We start from the raw sequence: 24306 nt of genomic DNA on the forward strand, positions 1-24306 counted from the left end.
TCCCCCATTGGCTGGCAAAACCGAGGCGGTCGCTCCTCGCCTGGCCATTGGCCGGTCTTTGACACGCTCGGCGCTGTGATTGGGCGCGCTGCTGTCGTTATAGTGACGTTGGGGGCGGGAAAGGAAGGTTCCCGGAAGTGAGTGTGGGAGAGCTGCCTGTCCAAAGCGCACGTTCCTCGCGCCCCCCAGCGCGGCTGCCCCCCATCCCGCCGCCATGGCCGAGCCGGGCCCCGCGGCCGGTCTACTGCTGCTCCCGCTGCTGCTGAGCCCGGCCCTGGCCGGCGGAGCCGACGACACCGAGTGGGTCCGGCTGCCCAGCAAGTGCGAGGGTGAGGCGGGGGGAAGTCGGGGTCACTGTGGACCGAAGGGGCTGAGGGGGGTGGGGAAAGTCGGGGATAATGAGGGGTCTGGGGGAGGAGGGGTATGTCGGAGGCAATGAGGGGTCTGGGGAGGTCAGGGGGAGGAGGGAGGCTGAGGGGTCTGGGGGAGGGGGGTGGGGAAAGTCGGAGGCAATGAGGGGTCTGGGGAGGTCAGGGGGAGGAGGGTGGGTCTGGGGCAGGCAGGGCGAGTGATAGGAGGGAGAAGAGCACTGATCATGGCCCCATGTGGACGCTCTAGAGGAGCGACAAGCAATCTGATAGGGTGAAGGGGTCCATGGTATCCCACGCAGCCCTGGAGGAAAGGAGGTCAGCAGTTTCCGTGCTGACAGTTGTGGCTTCTGGCTCTTTCCCCAAGTTTCTCTCGCTGCGGTTCATAGAGGCACATTTCCTGTAGTGGGTGGGGAGAAGGCACAGTGAGAAAAGGGAACTGCTACTTCTTGCTCCAGTGGTCATGGCTCACTCTGTCAGGTGTCGGGGGGGGGAGGCTTTCTACAATGCAAGGCATTTAAGCAAGAAAGTAAAGGAGAGACCTAAGTATTGGGGGAAATCCTATGCCAATAAAGAGGGTGGTGATTGAGGAGCGGGACAAATAGGAATAATAGATTCTGGGGGGTAAGGGTGGGGGGAGAAGCAGGCCAAAGTGTGTGGTGGCGGGGGGGAAGCAGCGGAGGTTGTGGTGTGAAATATCTAGAGACAGGGTGAACTGCTTGCTCTGGGTGATGGTGCACCCACTGACTTGAGTGTCTCTAGCACTTGAGTGTCTTTAGCAGTTGCACAATACTTCACTAATTTCTCAACCGAAAAACTCTGGAATAAAAACTCCCTCTCCCAAATACAGTAGCTGGGGTGTCTGGCTTTGTGTGTTGTCTTGTCTGTTAAATAATTATAGAGAGTGTTCCCTGAAAACAAGCTAGAAGAGGACACTTTAGTTAGTCATGCTTAACTCCAAGCATCTGCTTCTAAAATAGCCCTGCTTGCTGAAAATGGCCTACCTGTACCTAAAACAGGCAAGATCTTTAGGAGGGCAGTACAGTTCAGTATGTCCACTAACCTGTTTGTGTTTTTTCTTTTCCAGTGTGTAAGTATGTGGCAGTAGAGCTGAAATCTGCCTTTGAGGAAACTGGGAGGACAAAGGAGGTGATTGACACAAAGTATGGCTTTCTAGACGGAAAGGGGTCTGGAATCAAGTACACGCAATCGTAAGTGAATCAGTCAGTGACATCCACTCAATGGCCCTCTTTGCTTCTCCTCTGGATTAATAAATACCTCCACGAAGAGCATGCACAAGCAGGGGGTGATCTGGCCACCTACCACACTTGGGGGCAAAGGTTGCTTCTCCCTTCTCTAGAGTTATTCGTTTAGGCAAGATATGATGGATGTTGAGTTCCTAGCAGGGTTTGATGGCAATGGTGCTGCTCCACATGTTACCAAGAATTGCAGATCCGAAGCGAAGTCACAGGGGTTTGTTTGAGCGTAGCAGTGCTGCACAGTTCGAACTCAGGACCTCTGTCATCTGCAGCAAGCCTGACTGAGATTCTGCTGCTAGCTTTCTGTAGCACTCTGGCAATTCTGTGGCAGCTTCACTTACATTTTGAAAGTAGGCTTTTAATTAATTTTAATAGGCGTATCAGTCCAATGGGCCTGGGTCACTGCTGCTAAATTCCATTTCTCTTATGCTTTCCCAACACACTCAACTGTCAACGTGCCTTAGATATCTGCATTGTAGAAGTTGTCATACAAAGGTGGGGATTCTGTAAGCTGAGGAGTGGACACTTGGGGCTTTGGGTACCTGGGATTGTAGGATAACCATATTAGCTGGATTTTTCTGCTATAGTGGTCAGGGATGAAGTAGTAGCCTAAGTGATGATTATTTAAATTCCAATTCAACTCCAGAGTTAACAGGTCACTGGGAGAGCAGTGGTGCACTTCCTTAGACCTGCTTCAGACTCTGCCCGCTTGGGCAAACCTCACTGCACCAGTTACATTCAGTTCACGTTTTCTAGCCCTCACAATTGAGAAGGGAAGAGAGCCTTGTAAAACAAGAACTGAGATTCCGAGCACATTTCTGTGATGAACATTACTGCTGCAGAATACATGGCCCTGATCGGAGCCCTCAGGCAGTCTCTAGGCTAATAATCAAAGCTTGAAACAGCCACTTGCCAACACAAGACTTTTCTCAGCGAGGGGGAAGTTCAAGCCATCAGTTTCTGCAGAATTTCTGCTTCTATTGACCCTCTTCTGCCAGATGTAGGACGGTGCCAGTCGTCATTGCTGTTAATCTCAATTTTTGTCAAGGCAGTTAGCTCCTATAGGGGCTGTGCATAGAGACCGTTTGAGCTGAGGCTTAAACAAGACATCTGCCTGCTTCTTAGGTGTTTTGCACAGGGAACCCACTATGCTGCTGCTCAGGGTCTGCACTGGCTGGCAGTATGTTTCTGGGTGTGGTTCAAAGTAGTGACTCTAACCTACAGAACCCTGAATGGCAGGGGCCACCTGTCTCCCTCTCTGTGACAGCAGAGGTGGAGCCCTTGAAGTGTAAATGGGAAGGGGCTCCTAACAGGATACTCTCTCAGGCCTGTTGACTTTGGAAATAGCTTCCCCACCCTTGGTTTGCCACTGCCTGGCTTTGTGAGCTTCCAGTCATGCTGCAAAACCCGCCTCTTCTCGGAGGGAAGGGGTGTGCTGATACACGGACCAGGTTTGTCCAGTATGGGCAATTACTGCTTCAGGATCACTCGGCAGCTTATGTTCCTGTCGGAGGAGGCAGTTCAATTCATGTGGGACGGTATTAATTTTCTAATTGAATGTAATTGTTTTTCAAGACCTTGTTAGCTTGAAATCTAGTCACTTTCAGAACTCCAGGGATGTTACCTGCCCCTGAAGCATGTCTGCATTGGAGCTGAAGGGCTGATTTCCTGCACTAACTCTGATCAAGCTAGCATGCTAAAAACAGCTGCCCCAAAGATGATCCTGTCCGATACCCTAGGTATGTACTCAGGGCTGCTAGCCCGCCAGCGCCATCATGGCTATGCTTCTATTTTTAGTGTGCTAGCTCAGTCAGAGCTATCGAGAGTATGTCTACTCAAGCTTGACGTTACACTTCCAGCTGCAGTACAGACAGACCCTGAGTCCCCCTTGCCAACTTCTGTGGTTTTACAACCACGCTCTTCTCTTCCAATGTTTTTCTCCTCGGCCACTGTGAGGAAATACAGATACAAAGAGAAGAAACTGGCTATGGTGCAACAGTAATCCTGGGGGGAGGGATAGCTCAGTGGTTTGAGCATTGGCCTGCTAAATCCAGGGTTGTAAGTTCAATCCTTGAAGGGGCCACTTAAGGATCTGGGGCAAAATCAGTACTTGGTCCTCCTAGTGAAGGCAGGGGGGCTGGACTCGATGACCTTTCAGGGTCCCTTCCAGTTCTATGAGAGAGGTATATCTCCATACTTTTTTTTTTTTAAATATAAGGTTGCTGTGTACACAGGGTGTGTATTGCACACAAAGTAAACACACGTTTCATTTGCCCTGGTTATAAGTGTTACCAGTAACAATAGTGGGCAAACAATTTCAGGCACCAGTGAGATATTGTAAGTTGATGGGGGCCCTTTAATATGTGTCTAGTACCTAGGGTATAAGATTGGGGCTGTACATTATGTTTTGAGCCCTCAAGATTGCAAAGATCTGCCAAACATGAATTGCCTGAGTCTACAGCAGGCAGCTCCAGTCTGTTGCTCAGAGCTTTCCCGTGCAGTGGACGAGACACTAGTGGTTTCACAGCTACTATTCAGACCTTTGAGGGCAAAAATGCACCTTCTAATGACAGTTCCATTCTGCTGCTGCTTGGCAAAGCTCTGGGCAGGAGCAGAGGCTGGCTCTGGCGCTAGCAACATGGGATAAGGACCAGAAAATGAAGGTTGTGATGGGGGTTATGCAGCAGAGACCTCTTCTCCCCACACCTCCCTTGCAGTAGCCAGGAGTCTCTGGGAGAGGAGTGAGGTTGCCAGGAAGCTGTGATGGAGGAGACCGTCCCTCTTTCAGTAGCTAGATGGAGGTAGGGGCGGCACAGGGGTGGAGCCCCCACCCCTTTACAGTAGCCAGGGGCTGTGGCGGTAAGAAGAGGGATCTTTTTCCCATTGGCACTTGGAGGGAGGAGGGTTTGCAGGCAGGCAGTGGCGTTCCAGTTGATTAGGCACTTGCCATCAAGAGGCCGTTACCTTCTGGAAGGTGGAGCCTTTAAGCCGGCCCAGGACCAGCAAGCTGCAGAGACTAGCCACTTCCCCAGCCCCCTCATCTTGTGTCCATCTCTAGCCAGTGGTCTTAGTCCTCGAGCTAGAATTTTTGTAGCTCTGATAATGGACTGTAGCCTTTCTCGGGGAGCGGTACTAAATCCTTCCCCGTTTCACCAACTTTTCCTCGGCGCAGGGATATCCGACTGATCGAGGTGACAGAGACCATCTGCAAGAGACTGTTGGACTATAACCTGCACAAAGAGAGAACTGGCAGTAACCGGTTTGCAAAGGTTTGTACCGTTGCTTGTTCCCTCTCACTGGAGCTTTAGTCAGACACCCCTAGGCCTTGCCTTGCCGAGAGCATCCATGTTTGTGTCCTTGGTCTGCATCTGCGAAACAGACTTCCCAGGTATGGAATTAGCTTCTAATGGAAGCTGCTCTGTTCTCTCCCTCCCTCAACTTGTTAGTGTAACCACCTCTCCATGGCCCTGCTGGTGGGTGGCATGCAGCCAAGAGGCCTGGTGGGGAGGTGTAGCAGACCTATTCTCATGGCTGGAGTGGGGGGTGCTCAGGAAGGTGTGTACTGAGTGGCTTCTCCCACCTCTGGTTTGGGGTCAGGTGCCGATTAACAATTCCATTGTAAAAGTGTAGGTCAAGATCGCTAGCAGCCCAAGTTAATGCGCCACTCCAGTAATGTTAAAGCTAAGGATAGTCCCATCCTCTGGACTGTCCCGTGTCTGTTTGCGTTGTGGCTTTGCACCTGCCAGGGTTTCGAGGGAAAGAGTGTGATCTGCTATCACTGTGGCAGAGAAAGCTGTGAAACCCTGAATCTTGCAAGACCTGTGCACAAGGGGGCAGTGTGTCCCAGAGAACCGTTTGGGTTTGGTTGGGTTTGCCTTTCCCAATAGCACTTCGTGCAGTCTCAGGGCTGGGCCTAGGGGTCATGCCTGTGATGGAAGAGGTAGGGTTCTGTAGAGACTAATCAGCCCAGAGAATGAGCTGGGGCTTTAGCAATGGGGAAGCAAGGCTTCCCTTTCCAAAGGACTGTGTGGTACTGCTGTACCCCACGGTGACTTTATCCTTTTACAGTCAGGCCTGTCCCTTTAGTGGTCCCCTCTCCGCTCACATCCAGGCCACGTCTGAGTCCTGCCACTGCTTCCTCTGGAACGCTGCAGGAATCCAGCCTTTTCTGCCTGTTCAGACAGCCAAGCCTCATCATGGGCTGCCAAGGACTGCATCCTCCTTGCTACCCATATTGCACCAGCCATTTGAAAGAGGGCTGCTAGGACCATCTTCCCTGGCCATCGCTCACATTATCACCCTCCTATGAGTCGCTCTCCTGACTCCACACCAATAGCAAGCTGCTTGACCTTTTAGGCCCTCCCCAGCTCTGCCCCTCCCCTCTTATATCCTCTCCCCCTTCACCAGGGATGCAGCCTCTTCCTCTGGCTTGTCTGCTCCTCATGTATAGAACGTCCTCCCCAAACTGAACCAGACAGCTACTGCGCTCTCCTCCTGCATCTAGAACCAGGACGCTGACAAGGAATCAGCCACCGCGTTAGCCGCCTTGGGGGCAGATGTGGAAAGTCCGTGCTCATTCAGTCATGGAAGCACACACTTCAAATAAGTGTGATAGCCTTCTCCCCTGCCCTCCTCCTCAGGCTGGTCATCTTTGGTGGCATGCTCTTCATGTCTGTCAAGCAGCAAGCGTGTTGGGGTCCTAGTCCAGCTGGAGCTGCTGGGTGCCGTACAGAGGAGGGCAGGTAGCAGATAAGCCCCAGGCTTTCACACCCTCCTGAGAAGTGGACAGGCTGCTCAGCCACTTTCCCCTGAGGCTTCTCCCTTCATGCTGCACTAGTCCAACGACTCCTGGTGTGCGTGCTGGTGCTGCACCCCCTCTTCTGCAGCGCTCTGAGCTGACTCCCACGTAGGGGAGCTGTGTGTGAGTTCTCCTCTCTCCCTGAGTTCCTGGTGGGTGGCGCAAGCGTCATGTGGGTGGAGCTGGGATTCTGCCCGTCCCCGAAGGTGGGGCACTCAGGTTACTGTGTCTCCTTAGGGAATGTCGGAGACGTTTGAAACCCTGCACAACCTGGTGCATAAGGGGGTGAAAGTGGTGATGGACATCCCCTATGAGCTGTGGAACGAGACTTCTGCTGAAGTGGCTGACCTCAAGAAGCAGGTACTGTCCACACGGTAGCACAGTGTCACTGGGGGCACTAGTGCGGAGTGCAGTAATGGCTGGGAGGCCCCTGTGCTGCAGTGTCTAGGACTCTTTCTGCTGGGCTGGAGGAGATCTTGGAAGATGGGCTCAGGCTGGGTGGGGGGGGTGTCGTACTCCAAGAGTTCACTGCAGCGTATGAGCGGTCCCTCTTTGGGAAGCTCGTCCTGGAGCTACGTTTGCTCCCCACGTTGTGAGGGGCCCAGGGAGTGGGGTTAGTAGGAAGGTCTCCTGGTGCTGGACTGTGCTTTCTGTTTGCACTAGTGTGATGTGCTGGTGGAGGAATTCGAAGATGTGATCGAGGACTGGTACAGGCATCACCAGAAGGAAGACCTGGCTCAGTTTCTCTGTGCGAACCATGTGCTGAAAGGGAAAGACACAAGTGAGTTTCACTTCAGCAAAAACAAGGGGGCATTGGCCTCCAAGCAGAGGCAGCATGCGTGCTCCAGTGCCAGGGTGATGGGTGCAGCAGGGGAGTCCGAAGAGCATTGAAACACTCTCTGTGAGAGCAGGAAGGGGGCACAGGGTGGGGAGAGGAAACCTGACAGACTCACTCCTCCCTTTTCTCCATTATGTCATTCCTACAGGCTGCCTGGAAGAGCAATGGGCCAGCAAGAAGGGAGATGTAGCGACCACGGGGGAGAAGAAGACAAAGAAAAAGGGTGGCAAGAACAAGAAACCAGCAGAGAGGAAAAAGAAAAACAAGAAGGAGAAGGTTGAGGAAGCAAAAAGCCACCTGGACCCAAGTGCTGAAGGGAGCCCTGAGGAGGAGGGGGATATCCAGCCGAAGGCTCCCCTTGCGCACAGCCCAGCTGACGAGCTGTAGTCTCTCGGACACTGCACGCCGATTTGCAGCCCATGGTAGGGACAGCGAATGCTCTGGATACGTGGGATATTGGATGCGCTCTGGGCATCGCAACAGCCAGTTGTCTCCCAAGACGGTGACCCCTTATTTCTGAAGGGAAATAAATTAGAACTCTTCTAATTTATTGCTCCAAGGGCGGCTGGGTGGAGATCTCGCCGTAGCTAGTCAGCATTACCGTGAGCTGCGGTACCACGTGGATCACAGATGTGGAGTACCAGCGGCTGGCAGAGACCCCTGCACACGCAGGGCAGCTGGGCCGGACAGGAGATGCCTCCTGAGTATGTGGAGCTTGTTAAACTCCTCTTAATACTTCCTAGACAATACAGATCCTGCCTTTAGCGGGAGAGACCTTCCACCCTCTGCTCTTCTCCCTGCCGCCTCTTGCCCAGCTTGATTGTATTGATGAGGGGGTCTGGAAGTGGTGCTGGGGTCCCACAATGAGTTATCCTCCCGCTCTGCAAGCTTGCTGCCCACCCCTCTCCCGTAGGACCATTCCATTCAGGAGCGCCCATTCCAGCTTCCTGGAAGCCTGTGGTTCCTGCTGTTACTGCAGAGAGGGGCCTTCACCCCCCTGTTGACGTCCTGTTCCATTTGATCTAGCTTTCACTCCCCCATCTGCACCATGGACAGCAGCTCCTGGCTTTGCAAGGAGGGGCTCTCTTGTATTTTATGCAGTTCTTTGCTACCTGTTGGCGGTTTCTCTAAGGGTACGTCTATACTAAGCAATCGATCTTCTGGGATCGATTTATCGTGTCTTGTCTAGACGCGATAAATCGATCCCGGAAGTGCTCGCCGTTGACGCCGGTACTCCTGCTCGGTGAGAGGAGTACGCGGAGTCGACGGGGGAGCCTGCCTGCCACGTGTGGACCCGCAGTAAGTTCGAACTAAGATAGTTCGACTTCAGCTATGTGAATAACGTAGCTGAAGTTGCGTATCTTAGTTCAAAGTGGGGGGGTTAGTGTGGACCAGCCCTTAAAGTGCCAGTAGATATTAACACCCTCCCTGTGGGGTGCGGGAGCAGGACCCACTATGTCCTGCAGGGGCACTCAGCTAACTTCGAATACAGTCTTAGTCCTTCTTGCATGTGCCCAGGAGCCTCCCATCAGCTCTTACCACTCATCAAAGCACGTGGGGACCCCAGCCTGGGAGTGGGGTTAAGTCTGGTCCAGTCCAGCCAGGCTGACCTGTGATCTCGGCACTGCAGCTCACCGAGAGAGCTGTTCTGCTAGAAGTAGGTATGTTTCTGAGTGCTCTTGGGTCCCACCAGCTCGATCACGTGTCATGGAATATTCCCAGGTAGGGAGAGACTCATTGGTCTGACCCTGTTTTTCAGGCTAGTGAGCGACTGTTGGTTCCCTCCCCCGGGCAGGGCACCGTACTCCAGGCACCAGCACTACCCACTCTTGCCACTGTATCACAGGTCTTGTGGTATTTGGTGTTTTCTTTAAAACCTCAGCTCCTGGTGTCATGGGGTTATGTGAGAATTTCAGCTTTAGAATGAAGCTGTTTCTAGCCCTCGTGGCTGCAGGGGACAGCTTGAAAGTGTCACCAGTGTGACCTGAAAACCCCAAATGTGTGGTGGTTTTTAATCGTCTTGTGGGGATAGTTGGGGGCTAGCCCCTGGGTTCTGAATGTGGGGGGTTGGCCCTGCCACTTAAACACAGCCCGAAAGGCACACTTGGAACTAAGCTTAGAATTCTTTTTAAGCAAGGCCGCTTTACACCACGTCCTGCTGTGGAGTAATCCTGTAATGCAATTGAGTGACGGCAGCAGGCGTGGGGGTGGGTCGGTGCGACTGGGCACGGGCGACGGGGAGGAATGAATGAGAATATCTGGTGTGACGAGTCTTTGTCCTTTCAGTTTCGTTCTATGGCAACTCCAGCAGTTACTATGACTGTACACTGGAATCCCTTACCCAAAGCAAGGGACTTGGCATTCTAGTTAGCGAAACTGGCTTGGAGCAGCTGAGCGCCTCATGGCTACCAGCCCTCTCTTCTGGAAGGTTATCCTCTGATCACCTTTGTCCTTCTCTCTTCCCCACACAGTCCTCCCTTCCCCTTATTTTTCTCTTGACAAATAGCATAGCTTCCCCTTGACCCACTCCTGATGTAGGATTGGCCTCTTCACCTGTGCGGGCTCCCACACCTGCTAGACATTGGCGTCTGCTTCTCAGCACGAACACGTCTCCTGCTAAGAGCTGCTGCTGGGTTGCCCCTGGGCAGCCAGCAATGTGCCGGTGGGGTAACGGGCCACTGTGCATTCGGGAGAGGCGCTCCATGCTCTGAGCAGGGCAGAAGCCCAGCTGCCTCCCCATAGCCACAGTTGTGAGGCACTGGGCACGACCCAAATGAAGGGCCGGTCTTGGTGCGTTGATTTCCTGCCTGGCAATTGCAAAGCATTCTGCTCTGAAGCTAATGGGGGGAGTGGAGGCTGCTGGGGGTGCGTTTGGGGATATTGAAGGATCATGCAATGGAGATTGTAAAGTAACAATGGGAAACAGGCAGCTGCTGCTCAAGGAGAAGTGCTCTGCAGCCTTTGTAATAGCAAGCGAACACACACCACCGGGTGGGAGTCCCTTCTGCAGCTGCAGAACATGCCCCCCGGCCAGCACCTTGCACGGGGAAGGGGACAAGCTCTGGAGGGGCAGGGGAGACTTCCTGTATTCGAAGGCACCATCCGCCTGTGCTTCCTTAGAGGAACAAATTCAGTTCAGAACAGAGCTCGCCTTATTACAAACCCTAAATGGCAATTGAGGCTCCCAGCTAGGCATCTGCTTCTCCCTTGGCTTCCAATGCAGACTGGCTACCTCTCCTCTTGGCCAGTTCCTGCCACGCTGCAGCAAATCAATCCAGACCCAGAGAAATGCTGCCACTTCCAGGGGCTCTCTGAACCAGCTGCACTCCAGGTTTCCCTCTTCCCTGTGAGGTGAATGGCTTCTCCCTCTTCTCTCTGAAGAGAACCGAGAGAGGCCAAGATGGGCTCACGCCCTAAGCACCATGGCAGGATTTCTGTACAATGGAGCTGCCACCGCTTCCCTTGATCCTCATATCTCACTGTTCGGAACCTTTTCCTGTTACTCTGCATCTTCTCTTCTTACCACCTCCTCCTTGTCTGAGTTTTATCCCCGCCCGACGTATCTGTACCAAACACTGGCAGACTTGTACTGCTGTTTAAAATGGGGGATTGCTGAGGAAGTGAGTAGTCTTGTTTTTCCCACATTCCCTCTGTTTTTGGGCTTCTCTTGAGGTGCCCACTGTGTCTTTTTCCAGAAGTCCCCTGCTCTGAAACACACCGCTCCTGCAAGCTGTAATTACACTGCCCAGTTTGTTGCCATATCACATGACACCCTCCTGGAGACAGCTCCATGGGCTCAGGATCTTAGCGTTTGACTCTTGACTCTGGTGCATTTTAAGTTCTCAGCTTTAATGTTAGGGTGGGGTTAGGGTCACTTTTGGAGAGGGTTAAATTCACGCTGAAGCCTGTGCTGGGCTAGACAACTTGCTGGAGAGTGGGGGAGGGTTGTACAGTAGGGCTGGCACATTCAGGGAATCTTACTCTCTGCATTTCATCCTGAAGGACTTTCCAGAGCTCTCTCCCGTATTCCTCTCTGGGCATTTCTAATTTGCCCATCGCCATGGTGTCTGAGCCAAGCAGTTGTTTCACTCCCCACCCCAGAAATACCTCCTGTACATAATGCAGCATTGCGTAACAGCACAGCCTACAGGCTGGCAGAGCATGCCCCCAAACCTGCCAGGGCTGCAGAATGTACCCCCCTCCCAGGTGCCTTAGAGGATCACTGCAGGTACAATTTGGCTAGCACAGGGGGGCTAACTGGCAGAAAGTTCTACTGGCCCTTTTCAGGTAGTAATGAGCTCTGCAATCCACAACCTCCGCTTTTCATCTACTGGAACAGCTGCTACCCCAGGGGCACAGCACCTATTAGGGCTGCCCCTCCCTTGCCTACACTAGAGACGCTTCCATCACTGACTTCAGCTCTGGTAGTGCTAGCAGAGGCTAGAGCCCTCCTGGAGATGGGCTAAAGGCTGCCAGTGGCATTGATTAGACTTTCTGAGCAGGCTTAGATGGGGCATTATGTGACAGTGTTAAAAATGCCAGCAGGCTGTCAACATGAGGGCTCCTAACCCCCGTGGAAGCTGTCCTGAGCATAAAGGGCTCCTTGGAGACAGGCGCACCTCCCACATCACCAGCACCATTCCCCAGCGCAGCGAGAGGGGCTGGGTATGCCATACAGACCCCCAGGCCCTGGTACATGCACAGCAGTGAGATGCTGCAATGCAACCCTTCCCTCTACGCTTCCCAGCTCTTCTCTCCCCCCCCCCCCCCACACTCCGTGGCAATGTGAGACCGCGAAGTGCAGCACCCGCGCAGAGAGATCACAAGAAAATGCTCTGTGGGCCTTCAGGAGATACAATCCTCCTGTAAAGCTGCTCTGGAAAATCCTAACTAGAGACTCCAGCCCTACCACAGAGCCTGGCTTGTTGCTTTGTTTTTGATCCATGCCTCTCACCCCTGTGGTCTAGGTGCTTGTCTGGCCTTGAGCCCAGTTCCAGGTGGGGTTGCTGAGCCCAAGGTGAGGCTCCTGGGGTTTGTTTGCACATTGTGTTTGATTCCCCTAGTGCTTTGCAGTGGGAGGAGTGTTTGCTGCTTTGGCCAAGATACAACAGCTGTCCAGGGTACTTCCCTGACTGTTGCTTAGCGGGGTGATCAGTTCTGCTCTGCTGCCACGTAGCTGTTTGCGTAATTGCAGCCGAAGCCTTTCTGTAAGGGTTTGTGCCAGTAAGTGTGATGCAACTAGGGCAGGCCCTTGCCAGGTGCAGCTCGATGACCATAAACACCGAGGGGGAAACAAAGCCCAGGTCCAAGCCAGAGTGACTGCAGCCATTGAGACGCCCAGAGATTGCCTGCAGACGTCTGGAATAGGAGCACGGGAGAGTTTCTCAAATGAACGGGAATCTTAAGACTCATTATCAAGAGCACTGCAGCAAACTGGGCCTGCCCTGGGAGCGATGCCGAGATAGCATCCAGCTGCCTTCAGCCTGAACCCCAAGCTGTACAAACCCCTGTGCTGGACAGAGGGAATCTGTCTGTTACATGGCAGCAGCGTTGAGATGGCTCAGAGAGGTGCAGGGTTTCCATAGGTGGGCATGGCAGCGAGCTGGTGCATGCACAGGGCAGGGAGGGTGCAGGGGCTCTTTTTATGCCCGACCCAACACAGGATAGTCAGGCCCTGTTTGCATTTTGGCTCAGCACCTCCCTGTTCTCAACAGACTCGTGGGTGATGGTACCATCCTAGGCTGGATTACAGAACCCAGCCAGTGGTGACAGAGCAGTAGCTGATAGCCCTTCCCTATGGTGCTCCTATTAACCTCTCATTTTTCGTCCCCTGCCTCCCCAGATGGCTACATTTTGGATGAGCAGTTGTATCTTAAATGTCTAGGGCCCTTTTGGCTCCATAGCCAGCTCTCTTGTGGTGGTGTAGAGAGTGGCTTGTGATCCTGTGTGAATCTGGTTAATGGTCACATAGTTTCAACCTGAATTCACTCTTGTGTGCTATTTGCGTTTATTTTTAAATAAACTCCAAGTCTGTTAATGGTTTGTTTTGTCCTGTTTTCTAAGTATATTAACCCATCTCACCTCTCTCTTCCCAGCTGGAATTTAACCTTAATCCCATGTTTATCTCAAACATTAGGCAGCTGCAGTTGTGATGCCAAGAGAACAAAGGTCTGAACTTCAGGTCAGAAATGGGCACCTACTCTGAATTGTGGGGATGAGGAGGTGCTGTGATGTAACCCAGAATCCTCTGTGTTTCTGCAGTCAAACCCCTTCTTTCTAGATGTGTGGACAGTAGCATTGTGTATAGGAACCTGCCTCCTAGTCTCCTGTTGGGTGTATGAATTGACACTGATCTAGCAAATTGATTGATTGTGGGGTCAGTGTGGAATACTTGCTAAATCTTCCCCTCATGCAACACAATGAAGAACGTTTAATGTGAATTGGATGACTGGGAGATATGTGCAAACAGAAGCTTCCAAAAGTCCCAAGAATGGGACTCCCTGAAGTGCAAGTCTGAGTTGGCTGAAAGCTGTAAACACACAGTATGGCAAATTAAAGGGGAAAAGCAAAGTTTACCAGCCCTCCCCCTAATCTATATCTCAGGGGAGTAACCCGTGTGCGCTTCACACCTCGCTACAGCTGGCCAAGAAATGGAAATCCCTTCCCCTGGGAAATGTTATTTTTGGAGAAAAGTCCCAACTTAGGATAAAAAGCCAAATCCTGGCATTTTTCACTGGAAGGGAGTTCTGTTTGGGTTCTTCGGGAATGGATTTTTTCCAGAATTGTTCAGCTGATGGGACTGGCTGCCTGGAAGGCAGAGAATTAAATTGACAAGGAGCTTTCCAGGCTGGTGACTGGAGAAACTGGTCTGGGCGACTGAGCTGGGGCAGGAGCAACTCCTGGCAGTTTCATTTTCTGCCTTTTCACTTTCTGCTGCTTGCTATGGGGCAGGGAGCAGCTTTATTTCTGAACGTTCCACCCAGAACCGCTGAGCCACTTCCAAGAATGGAAAGTGAAACACTTCATTTCTCAGGCTTTTTTTTTTTTTTTTAAACTCCAGTGTCTCAGTGAGTGATGGTGGAAATTTGACATGCAGCAGGGCCCTAGGACCCTGGTTCATAGATGTCTTCCTGCCTTCTGGTGAGAAGAGTTGGATTTGGCCGTGTGATTTGCCAACATGTCCCTCATGCAGCACATACTGAGTGGAAAGCACCATTGGTCTCTGCATTCAGTTGGATTGGGTATAAGAACATTGGGTGCAGTCAAAGAAGAGGGATTCTCATGTTAGCAGATGGCATGTTTAACGTTCCTTTCCCTAGTTGGAGGGTCCTTGTGCAAGCGTGAATACCCTAGAAGCAGACAGGACTGGGGTTGGGAGTTGCGGGAGGGAAGGAAATGCAGCAGAACCAAGGAGACTCCCAAAAGCAGGGAAAACTGAACGTAACAGGAAAGGAGGATGGAGAAGAATGAGCAGAACAGCAGTTTCCTATGGACGAGCACGTTTTCCCACTCGCAACACCACCTGGGCCCAAGTACTGACCAGCTGATAATGGAAAGTTTGGTTCGTAGGGAAAGGCTGTGTTCTGTCTGGACAAACGTTCTCCCCTCCTCCCCGCCCCTGTGGTGGTAGCTGGGTCAAGGCAAGGATTCTTCCATTGATCTAGCACTGTCTATCCTGGGGATTAGGTTGGTTTAACTATTTTGCTCAAGGGGATGGATTTTTCGCACCCCTGAGCACCGTAGTTGGGTTGATTTTACTTTTTAGTTTAGACCTGGTCTTAGTGGTCGGTGTGTAGCATTTGAAACAAAAATCACAGTGAGTGGAGGGGAACCTCCTGGGATACTGAGCAAGGCTGAGGGTTGCAGGGCAGGGTTGCTGTTTGCTGTACTTAACTCTCAGGGGTGGCAGCAGTGGGGGGCTCACTGAGAACGGTTGTAGAAAATATGGCTGGAGTTTTTTTTTTTTTTTTTTCCTTTTCAGCTGATCGGCTGCTGCTTGCAGGGTCCTGTCACTAGGGTTTGCTGAAGAGGTGAGAGGGAGCCAGGCCCACACCCCACTGCCCTGGCCACGGTCTCCCTTTCGGCAATGAGGAGTAGGGGGGTGTGGTGCTCCAAGAGCAGCCCCAGGTCTGTGGGGGGGGGGGGGGACCTTTGCACTGCTGGGCTTGTGGGCTGGGGGCTGAGGCAGCCCTGGTGTTGATTGCTCCAGAAGTAGGGTGACCAGACAGCAAATGTGAAAACTCGGGACTGGGGTGGGGGGTAATAGGAGCCTATATAAGAAAAAGACCCAACAATGGGGACTGTCCCTATAAACTCAGGACATCTGGTCCCCCTCTCCAGGAGCCCCAGCCTCGACGAGCTGGAGAGCTGTGCGTCCCTGGGCTGGGGCGGAGCGGGCTGGGGGCGGGCCAGGGGGCGGTGCAGGCCGGGGGCGGGCGGAGCGGAGGCGGAGCGGCCCGGGCCCGGCTCCAGCTGCAGCGGGCGTGCGGCCGGCAGAGCGCGGCGGACGGACGGGCAGGCGGCGGCGGCGGCATGGTGGACAGCATCTACCGGACGCGGTCGCTGGGGGTGGCGGCCGAGGGGCTGCCGGACCAGTACGCGGACGGGCGGGCGGCGCGGGTCTGGCAGCTCTACATCGGGGACACGCGGGGCCGCACGGCCGAGTACCGCAGCTGGCTCCTGGCGCTGCTCCGCCGCCACCGCTGCCGCGCCGTGCTCGACGTGGCCTGCGGCACCGGGTGAGCGGCCCGGCCCGGCCGGGCTCGGGGCGCGGCCCGGCGGCAGGGGGGCGAGGGAGCTGCGGTGTGTCAGTGTGTGTGTGTGTGTGTGTCACACCCCCCAGTGTGTGTCTGTGTGTGTGTCACATACCCTGTACAGCCTGCACCGTGTGTGTCCCACCCCGTAAGGCCCCCCGTGTGTGTCACACCCCCCGTACAGCCCCCCCGTGTGAGTCACACCCCCCGTACAGCCCCCCAGTGTGTGTCTGTGTCACACCCCCTGTACAGTCCCCCCGTGTGTCACACCACCCGCTCCCCCGTGTGTGTCTGTGTCACACACCCTGTACAGCCCGCACCGTGTGTGTCTGTGTCACACACCCCCATACAGCCCCCCCAGTGTGTGTCCCACCACGTACAGCCCCCCTGTGTGTGTCACACCCCCTGTACAGCCCCCCCATCTGTGTGTCTCTGTGTGTCACACACCCTGTACAGTCTTTACCGTGTGTGTGTCCCACCCCGTACAGGCCCCCCCCAGTGTGTGTGTGTGTTACACCCCGTAGAGCCCCCTGTCTGTCAGATCACCCCCATCTGTGAGATCCCCATACACTCCCCCTGTGGCTGAGAGCTCCATACAGCCCCCCCCCCGTCTGTGAGATCCCCATACAGCACCCCCATGTCTGAGACCCTGCCCCCCGTGAATGAAATCCTTCATACAGCCCCCCCCATGTGTGGGACCCCCCCATCCCTCTGTGTGTGAGAGTGCTGTACAGAGTGGGGACCCCCCCACACATGAGTGTGTGTGAGATCGCTGTATAGCCCCGCCATGTGTGTGACCCCCCTACCTGGGTGTGTGGGGGAACCCCCCTACCCTGTAGGTGTGACCCCCACCTCAGACCCTTCCCCTCACTGTGTGTTTGCAGGAACTCCCCTACCCTGTGTGTGTGAGATTCCCCATACATCCCCATCCCTGCGTGCGCTCCCCCACCCTGTACATCCCCATGGTGTGTGTGGGAACGAACCCCTCCATATGCGGGAACCCCTGGACTGCCCCATGTGTGTATGAACCCCTGAGAAAGAGGGGAGCCCCCCCCGCTCTGTGTATGTGAGACCCCTGTCCAACCCCCCCCAGGGCCTGAGGGGGAACCCCTACCCCCATGGAGCCTGATGGGCTACCCCATCTCTGGCACGCACACACAGGCACCCCGCTCTGTGTGACGCCCCCTGCGGGTGTGTGTCACGCTCTCTCTGCCCTCGGCAGGGTGGACTCCATCATGCTGGTGGAGGACGGGTTCAGCGTGACCAGCGTTGACGCCAGTGACAAGATGCTCAAGTACGCCCTGAAGGAGCGTTGGAACCGGCGGAAGGAAGAGGCCTTTGACAAGTGGGGTAGGCAGAGCGCCCTGGGATGCACACGGGGGCAGTGTGCCTGCCCCTGGAGTGCTTTGGGGTGGGGAACAGGCTCTGAGAGGCCCCAAGTCCTGTCTTTTATCCCCATGCGACACTTACGCCTTTGGTTTCCCTTGGAAATGAGCAGCTCGGACTCTGAACCCTTCCTGGTTTGTCTCTGGCTGGCAAGGCGCGTGCTTGGGGCTGGACAGGAGAATAGCTTCCTGCTGGCACTGGGGGGTGATGCCTCTGTAGCGGGAGCCCAGAATGCCCTGGACTCCTGCTGCTGCATTGAAACGCTTGACTAGCCTGCTGCCGGCTCTGCCAGGCTTCCCCTGCCCCGAGGAGATCAACGTCCAGTCCCCAGGTGCTGTAGGCTGCATTTCCAATGCAGAACGCCCTCATGGGACCCCATCTCTCTGGGACCTGTTGGAACATTTCCCTGGCGTAGGATCATCAGCAAGCGTAACATGTTGCGTGCGCCTCTTCCCTTGACGTCACTGATATCACACCCTGTTCTCCCCCCTCGCACGATGCAGCACTCGCTTCCCCTGGCTGGCTTTGAAATGGGAATAATGCCCCGTCCCACCTCCCCAGGATAGCGAGTGTCTCAGTGCTGCGGCTGTCGCCTTTGGCCATGGGAGTGCCTCTCCGAGCCGAGCTGTTCAGCGGTGTATGGGGGTGGTGCTTTCTAGGCTGCAGTGGAAATGGGTACTGCCCCTCCCCGCCCCGTCTCTGAGGCAGGAGCAGTGGAGATCTGTGTGCAGGAGGGAAGGTCCCCCAGCCCAGGGAAGGCAAGGCCTTTGTGTGTGTGTGTGTGTGTGTGTGTGTGTGTGTGTGTGTAACCAGCTCTCGTGTGGTGCAGTCATTGAGGAGGCCAACTGGCTCACCCTGGACAAGGACGTGCAGAAGCCGGGAGACGGGTTTGATGCGGTCATCTGCCTGGGAAACTCCTTTGCGCATCTGCCTGATTTCAAAGGTGAGCCTGGTGAAGAGCGTCTGCTTCCAGGGACCAGCCCTGCAGCCAAGTACTGAGGGCCGGGGGCAGGTGCGAATGCAGGGCTCTCATCTCCAAAGCACCAGCCCCCACAGCCGCCAGGCGAGGCGGGCCCACCGTCCCATTTACTGCTGAGACTTGCTCAAGCCCACGCTGGGATGGCAGCAGGATTCGATCTGCCAGCCCATGCTCAGGCTGCGTCCAGAATACAACCAAGGCCCCGACTCCCCGTGTGGTGCAGGAATGAGGGACAGAAGAGAAGGTTGCGCGGCTCCACCTAGGAGAGTCCTTGATTCTGGGGCTGCTCTAACGTACCCTGTGCTGCAGCGGCCCTATATGGGCAGTGCGTGCCAGCTGCCCCGTCCTACCCTAGCCCCCCTCCCTGCCCCAAGGGCATTGGGGTGTACCTGCTCCAGGGCCTGCTTTTGGTAGGGCGTTCCTGGATGGCCAGTTTTGGCTGTGCTAGGGCCCGCCTATCTCCAGCCAGGAAATGGGGCTCGCGGGGAGGCGGACTAGCTTAGCTCAGGCACGCAGGGCCTCAGAGGCCCCAACATGTCCACTGCTTTCTGTTGGCACCACTGCAGGACAAAGCGAGATGCCGGGGGGCCATGGGCAGCTGGGGTGGGGGATGGGCTCTGGTGCATTGCAGAGGGGTAGCTGAATCCCACCTCTTCGCCTAGGTGATCAGAGCGACCATAAACTGGCCCTTAAGAACATTGCGAGCATGGTGCGACCGGGCGGCCTCATGGTCATTGACCATCGCAACTACGACTACATCCTGGCCACGGGTTGTGCCCCACCTGGCAAGAACATCTACTACAAGGTCACTGCCCTCCAGGCCTGCCAGGTGGAGGGGGAGGTCACCAGGGGTCGGGGGGCTGCTCTGTTTGTTGTGCCCTATTGAGGAATAGGGACAGGGCTGACTGGCACTCAGTGATGTGGGAATAGAGGTTTCCCGCCACCCCACACATCCTCCCCGGCCACACCACCTGGCTCTGGCGGCCCCCCAGCCATGCCTGTGGGCTCCAGTGCCCTGGTAACATGAATCTCACAGCTGACCTGGTGAGAGGGAGCAGCTCTGGCTAACGGCAGACAGGGCATAGGGAGGTAATGGGGGAGGCTGACTTGACTGGAGTCATAGGTGAGGACAGAGCGGAGAGGCTGCAGGGCTGAGGCTATGGGAGGAGAGTGCAGCAGCTCCCTGTATGCCCTCGGGTGTAGCTGCGGCGGGAGGCGTCGCTGGGTGCTGTGCAGACCACACCAGGAGAGCAGGCTGCATTGGGGGTTGGGATTGGAGCATCACCACAGCTCCAGGCGGGCAGGCTCCATCCCAGAATTCCCAGAACGAGTATGCTGGGGTGACGTTAGCCTCCCCCCACTGCCCTGGGGCAACTCCCCGCATTGTGCCTGGGGGCTGACCCACGGGAGGGGAGGAGGTAACAGGAAGCTTTTGGCTTTTTGCCCCGCCCAGAGTGACCTGACGAAGGACATCACCACATCCGTGCTGCTAGTGAACAACAAAGCCCATATGGTGACCCTGGACTACACACTGCAGGTCCCGGCCCAGGAGCCAGAGGAAGCCCCGGAACTGAGGTAGGTGCTGGCTGGTACAGTCACCTGTGGCGTGAGGAGGGGTGGGCCCCCATCCACGTGCACACGAAGTGTCTGGGCACAGGGCGCACGCAGCAGGGGCATGTCCTGCTTTGCCCAGATGGGGACTCCTGTAGGCCTAAGAGAAGCCCCAGCCCTGGGTGGCGTAGCTGCCTCCCTGCTAGCCCGACTCCCCCGTGCACGGCAGGCTCACACTGGCACATCCCAGAGCCTCCCACAGGCGCCTGCCTCAGCCCCTCAGTGTGGTCTCTCTTCTCCTGTGTTCCAGCAAATTCCGTCTCTCCTACTACCCTCACTGCCTGGAGGCCTTCACGGAGCTGTTGAAGAACGCCTTCCAGGGGCAGTGCCAGCACAGCGTCCTGGGCGACTTCCAGCCCTATCAGCCCGGGCAGGCCTACACCCCCTGCTACTTCATCCACGTGGTGAAGAAGACAGGCTGAGGCACTGCCTGGGGCTCCCGGGCGTTGCTGGTCGGACTGCGCCCCCGGCCGTGTGGCAATGGACGAGGAGATGGAACTCTTCGCCATCTTCCTGTCTGAACGGCTCTGCTTGGGCGGCTGGTGGGACTCTCCACCAGCCGGCCGCTTCAGGGGAAGGCCTCAGGAATTGCCTGAGCAAGGCTCTGTGGCTGGCTAGACCGGCCCATACTGCTGCTGCTTCTCGCCCCTCTCTGCTTCTCGCATTTGTCAGGCTGCACCGGGGTGGGGGGCGTTTGTCCGAGTCTCAGGGCTGTTGAGGGCTCTCCAGAAGGCTGTTGCGAGGAAAGTGAAACAACGCTCATGGAGAGTGACCCGTGCACGTGGTCCTGGTGTCTGTTCTGCGGCTGGGCTGGGGATGAATAGCTCAGAGGAGGCGGGAGTTGGTGTGAGCAGGATTCTGCTGGTGCCGGTCATGGGGATCTCTTTGTGGTGCCACTGGGCCCTTCGTATGGAGGAGTGACAGGGCCAGCTCACGCCTGGAGTCTGGAGCAGAGCCTGTGTCCAACTGCGTGCTCCAGCCGCTGCACCATCTGCCTGGCCATTGCTGCAGATGGGGGGGGGGGGGGCCCCCCCCCACAGAGCTGCCACTCTGCGCCTGTGCCCCCCCCCCCCCGCCCTGAGGGGCTGAAGGGCTCTGTGCAGGGCATCCTGGAGACGTAAGCTCCAGGCCCAAGTGCTGTGGGAGCAAGGTACCTGTGGGCCACCCAGCTCTATGCACCCACTCACTGAGGGCCCGTTCCCTCTACATGCAGCCCAGAGGGCTGAGAGATGCTGTGGGTAAGGCCCATGCCATTGGCTCGGGCACTAGTAGCAGCAGCAGCTGGAGAACGTACCCCCTGGCTCCAGTGTCAGCAGCCGTCAGGGGCCTGAGCGAGGGGTGCTGCGTGTTGCCCGGGAAGGGGAGGCTGCAGCTGGTGGCCGGCTGCGCGGTAGCAGCAGCGTGAGCCTGAACCGGGTGCTCGCTGGGGGCGAGGAAAGGAGGCGAGACAGACAAGACTCACAGCAGGGAAACCCACAGCCAGCTGGTGCGGCCGCTCAAGGCTGTGAGGAGGGGGCGGGGGAGTCCAGTCTGGGCTGCCAACAGCTAGTACCCGCCTCCTGACCTGGCTGGGGAAGGTGGCTGCTGTCCAGCCCCAGGCTCCTGGCCCTGAGTTAGCTTCCTTTGGGTGTTGTCAGCAGTCGGCCCAGCGAGCTCCTAGCAGCACATCCGTGGGGGTGGGGAGAGCCACAAAGGGGTAGACCAGCCGGGAGGGGGGCACTTGGCAGGGCTGGGTCAGCCCCAGGGCACTGCTGCTGAAAAGGGCAGCGAGGAGGTGCTCCGGGGGGCTTGTAAGGAGAGGTGCTGCTAGAGGCAGGTATCACTGGCCCCAGAGGGGAGATGGCAGCCTAACCCCTAAAGGGGTCAGGGCAGCTTCAGGGCCTGTGCTCTGAAGGGCTGTACCCAGCACTGGTGCCCATCCGGCTGCCTCAGGCCAGCTCCCGGGCAGCACCCTACCCTGCACCTCCTCTCCGGGTGCCCATTGCCGGGCTGCTCTCCCAGCAGCAGGGGAGGGTAAGTGGCCATGGGTGGCTGGAAAAGGGCATCTCTGCTGCTACAGCAGGCTCAGTCCCTCCCCGGGGTGCCAGGATCTCCCAGGGGGAGACTGCCAGGCCTGGCCCCAGGCTGATGGGCTTCATGCTAATAGAACTGGTGCTAAATGGTGGCACCGCTGAGGATGGGCTGCTGAGATTCCCCTGGGAGGGGAAACTGGGGCCAGCCACAGAGAGAGAAAAGCTGAAGCCAACGTCATTGCACGAGTCTTACTGCACCACGGTGTCCTTGGCCTCAAAGAGCCAGCCCCACTACGGCCCAGCCCTGCTGGGCCCCGCAGCCTGTGCACAGACCCACAACTCCCTGCCCAGCTCTGCCCCTGCAAGCCCCTCCACAGACGCTGGCGAGTGGGTACAATGACACTGAGCAGGGCTTGGCCGGAGTGCAGTCTGCTTCTTGCAACCCGCGTGCGTGGTGAGTCAACACGCCCGTGTGCTCAGAGCGTAACGCCCTCTCGCAGCTCTCTGTGAATGCCTGACCCCAGCTGAAGCGGGGGCAATAAATGCCCACACATAGCTGAGAACTAGACCAGAAACTCCCCCTTTATTTAGAAAGCCCGTGTACAGTATTTACAGCCAGGGCAGTGTATGCCCCTGCCCACTGCCTATGCAGCCAGCAGTGTCCTCACACAATGCAGGTGCTCCGTGCCTCTGCCCGGTGTAGTGCCCAGGCCCGTGTGCTGGGAGCTGGCCAGGGGGGTTCAGAAACCCTGCAAGAATACCTCAGGGGACCCCACGCTTCTTGGGAAGCTGCTCGGGAACCCACGCTTCCACCCTGCCGCTCTGGCTCCCCCTCCTGTCTTGTTCATGGCTGCTTAAGTGATCGGAAGCACCATCCCTGCCTGTAGTGCACGTGCCAGCAGGGAAAGCAGCAGAGGACCCTCCCACCTCCCGGTGACTAAAGCTCCACGAGGAAGTTCTCTCTCATTCGGGATGAGATTCCCCTCCATGCCAAGGGCCAGCACGAGACCACCCGTCAGTGGTGCCAGGTTTTATGCTGGCCCTGTAACCGGGGAGAGGAGTTGTGGGTGTGAATCCCCCTCCCGCTGATCCTGAGGGGAAGGCGTCTGCTAATTCCCTCACATCCCAGGGAGGCTGTGGGAGAGGGGAGGATTTTTCACTCCTGGGAGACAATCCACCCCCGAGCTCAGGATCTTTGCCTACGCCAGGGGGAGGGCATGGGGTCATGGGACAATCCATGACTAGTGCAGGGTCTCACAGGGGCTTTGGTCGCACTCCTTTCCCTTGAGATCCACAGCTCAGGTCAAAGCCCGTTCCTCACACCCCAGATTACGGGGCGGGATGGTGGCTGTGGGGGTGAGGGCCAGGCTGAGAGGTTGGAGGAGGGGGACTGGGACAGAGGAGGAGCAGCATGAACCCCAGCTGTGCTGCCGACAGCCTCAGATCCGTGGCTAAATGTGCGCCACGTCCAGGGTTGGCCAGAAGTCAGCAGGTGATGACGCCTCCATCTTTCCACTTCACCAGCCCACCCGCCTGTCCCGAATCCTCTTGGCCTTCCCCACGTTAGGGCTGTGCGTGCTCCTTTCCTTCCCTTCTCACTGCAGGCTAGCAGGCAGCAAACTTCCGCTGGATCACTCTGTAGGTGAGCAGCTCCTGCTCCGAAACCGACGGCTGCAGCCTTGTGGCAGCTTGTCCAAAATCCTCCATGGTCAGAACTAGAGCGGAACTCTCCGTGTCCAGCCCTGGGGAAAGAATCACACAGGCACCTGAATGCAGACGGCACAGGGAGCTGGTCTTCCCCCCCACCCCAGCCCAGGAATCTGCTCCCAGCCAGGCAAGACCTGACAGCCCCCACTCGAGACTCTGCACAAGTTGTTAAACAGCCACGTGAGGCTCTCACTTCACCCTGCCCCACCCCCTGCTGCCTGCCTGCCCACCTGGCTCCAGCGCCCCGCCCCCCCGGGCCTTCCTCTGACATTCAGAATGATGACTTAACAAAAGCTGCCCAAGCCTAGGCAAATAAGAAACTGCCTTGTGGGAAGGCAGATGCATGAACTCAATTCGGGTGGAACGACTGGGCCTGGAGAAGGGCACCCTGCTGCATCTCGCAGTGGAGAATGTTCTTTAGCCCCATATTCTGGAATCGTGATTACGGGCGACTATCAGCTCTCGGTTTTGTAATGAAATGTCTAACCATCATGGTTGCGAAGAAAAGCTTGAAACTGGCCCGGGTGCCACCTAAGAGCTCCGAAATCAGAAACGAAAGAGGACCCCCAGTCTATTCTCTTCTTAAATCCCAGGA

At 56.2% G+C, this 24306-nt stretch overlaps 3 protein-coding genes across 4 annotated transcripts in view; 2 read left to right on the forward strand and 1 right to left on the reverse strand.

Annotated features, from left to right (window-relative positions):
* The first annotated feature begins 128 nt into the window (after positions 1-128).
* On the forward strand, positions 129-15262 carry CNPY3 (canopy FGF signaling regulator 3). 2 transcript variants are annotated; one of them, XM_034763971.1, is made up of 7 exons: positions 129-329; positions 1456-1579; positions 4800-4896; positions 6663-6785; positions 7089-7206; positions 7412-7685; positions 15245-15262. In XM_034763971.1, exons 1-6 carry the CDS (start codon positions 215-217, stop codon positions 7648-7650), a joined length of 816 nt encoding a protein of 271 aa, XP_034619862.1. In that variant the 5' UTR covers positions 129-214; the 3' UTR covers positions 7651-7685; positions 15245-15262. The 2 variants fall into 2 exon arrangements, with proteins under 2 accessions (XP_034619862.1, XP_034619861.1); XM_034763970.1 differs by lacking the exon at positions 15245-15262 and having other exon boundaries at positions 7412-8027.
* Positions 15263-15728: 466 nt separating this feature from the next.
* Positions 15729-20770, forward strand: GNMT (glycine N-methyltransferase). The gene is made up of 6 exons (XM_034763972.1): positions 15729-16001; positions 17239-17366; positions 18232-18345; positions 19044-19186; positions 19835-19956; positions 20243-20770. Exons 1-6 carry the CDS (start codon positions 15796-15798, stop codon positions 20412-20414), a joined length of 885 nt encoding a protein of 294 aa, XP_034619863.1. The 5' UTR covers positions 15729-15795; the 3' UTR covers positions 20415-20770.
* Positions 20771-22561: 1791 nt separating this feature from the next.
* Positions 22562-24306, reverse strand: part of PEX6 (peroxisomal biogenesis factor 6) — a 34560-nt gene continuing 32815 nt past the window's right edge. Inside the window, exon 18 of the mRNA XM_034763973.1 lies at positions 22562-23746. Within this exon, the coding sequence (XP_034619864.1) occupies positions 23610-23746 (137 nt within the window). The 3' untranslated portion in view covers positions 22562-23609. The remainder of the gene's footprint in view (positions 23747-24306) is intronic.

This window comes from Trachemys scripta, chromosome 3 (genome assembly GCF_013100865.1).
Source record: "Trachemys scripta elegans isolate TJP31775 chromosome 3, CAS_Tse_1.0, whole genome shotgun sequence".
NCBI classification, from domain to species: domain Eukaryota; kingdom Metazoa; phylum Chordata; order Testudines; family Emydidae; genus Trachemys; species Trachemys scripta.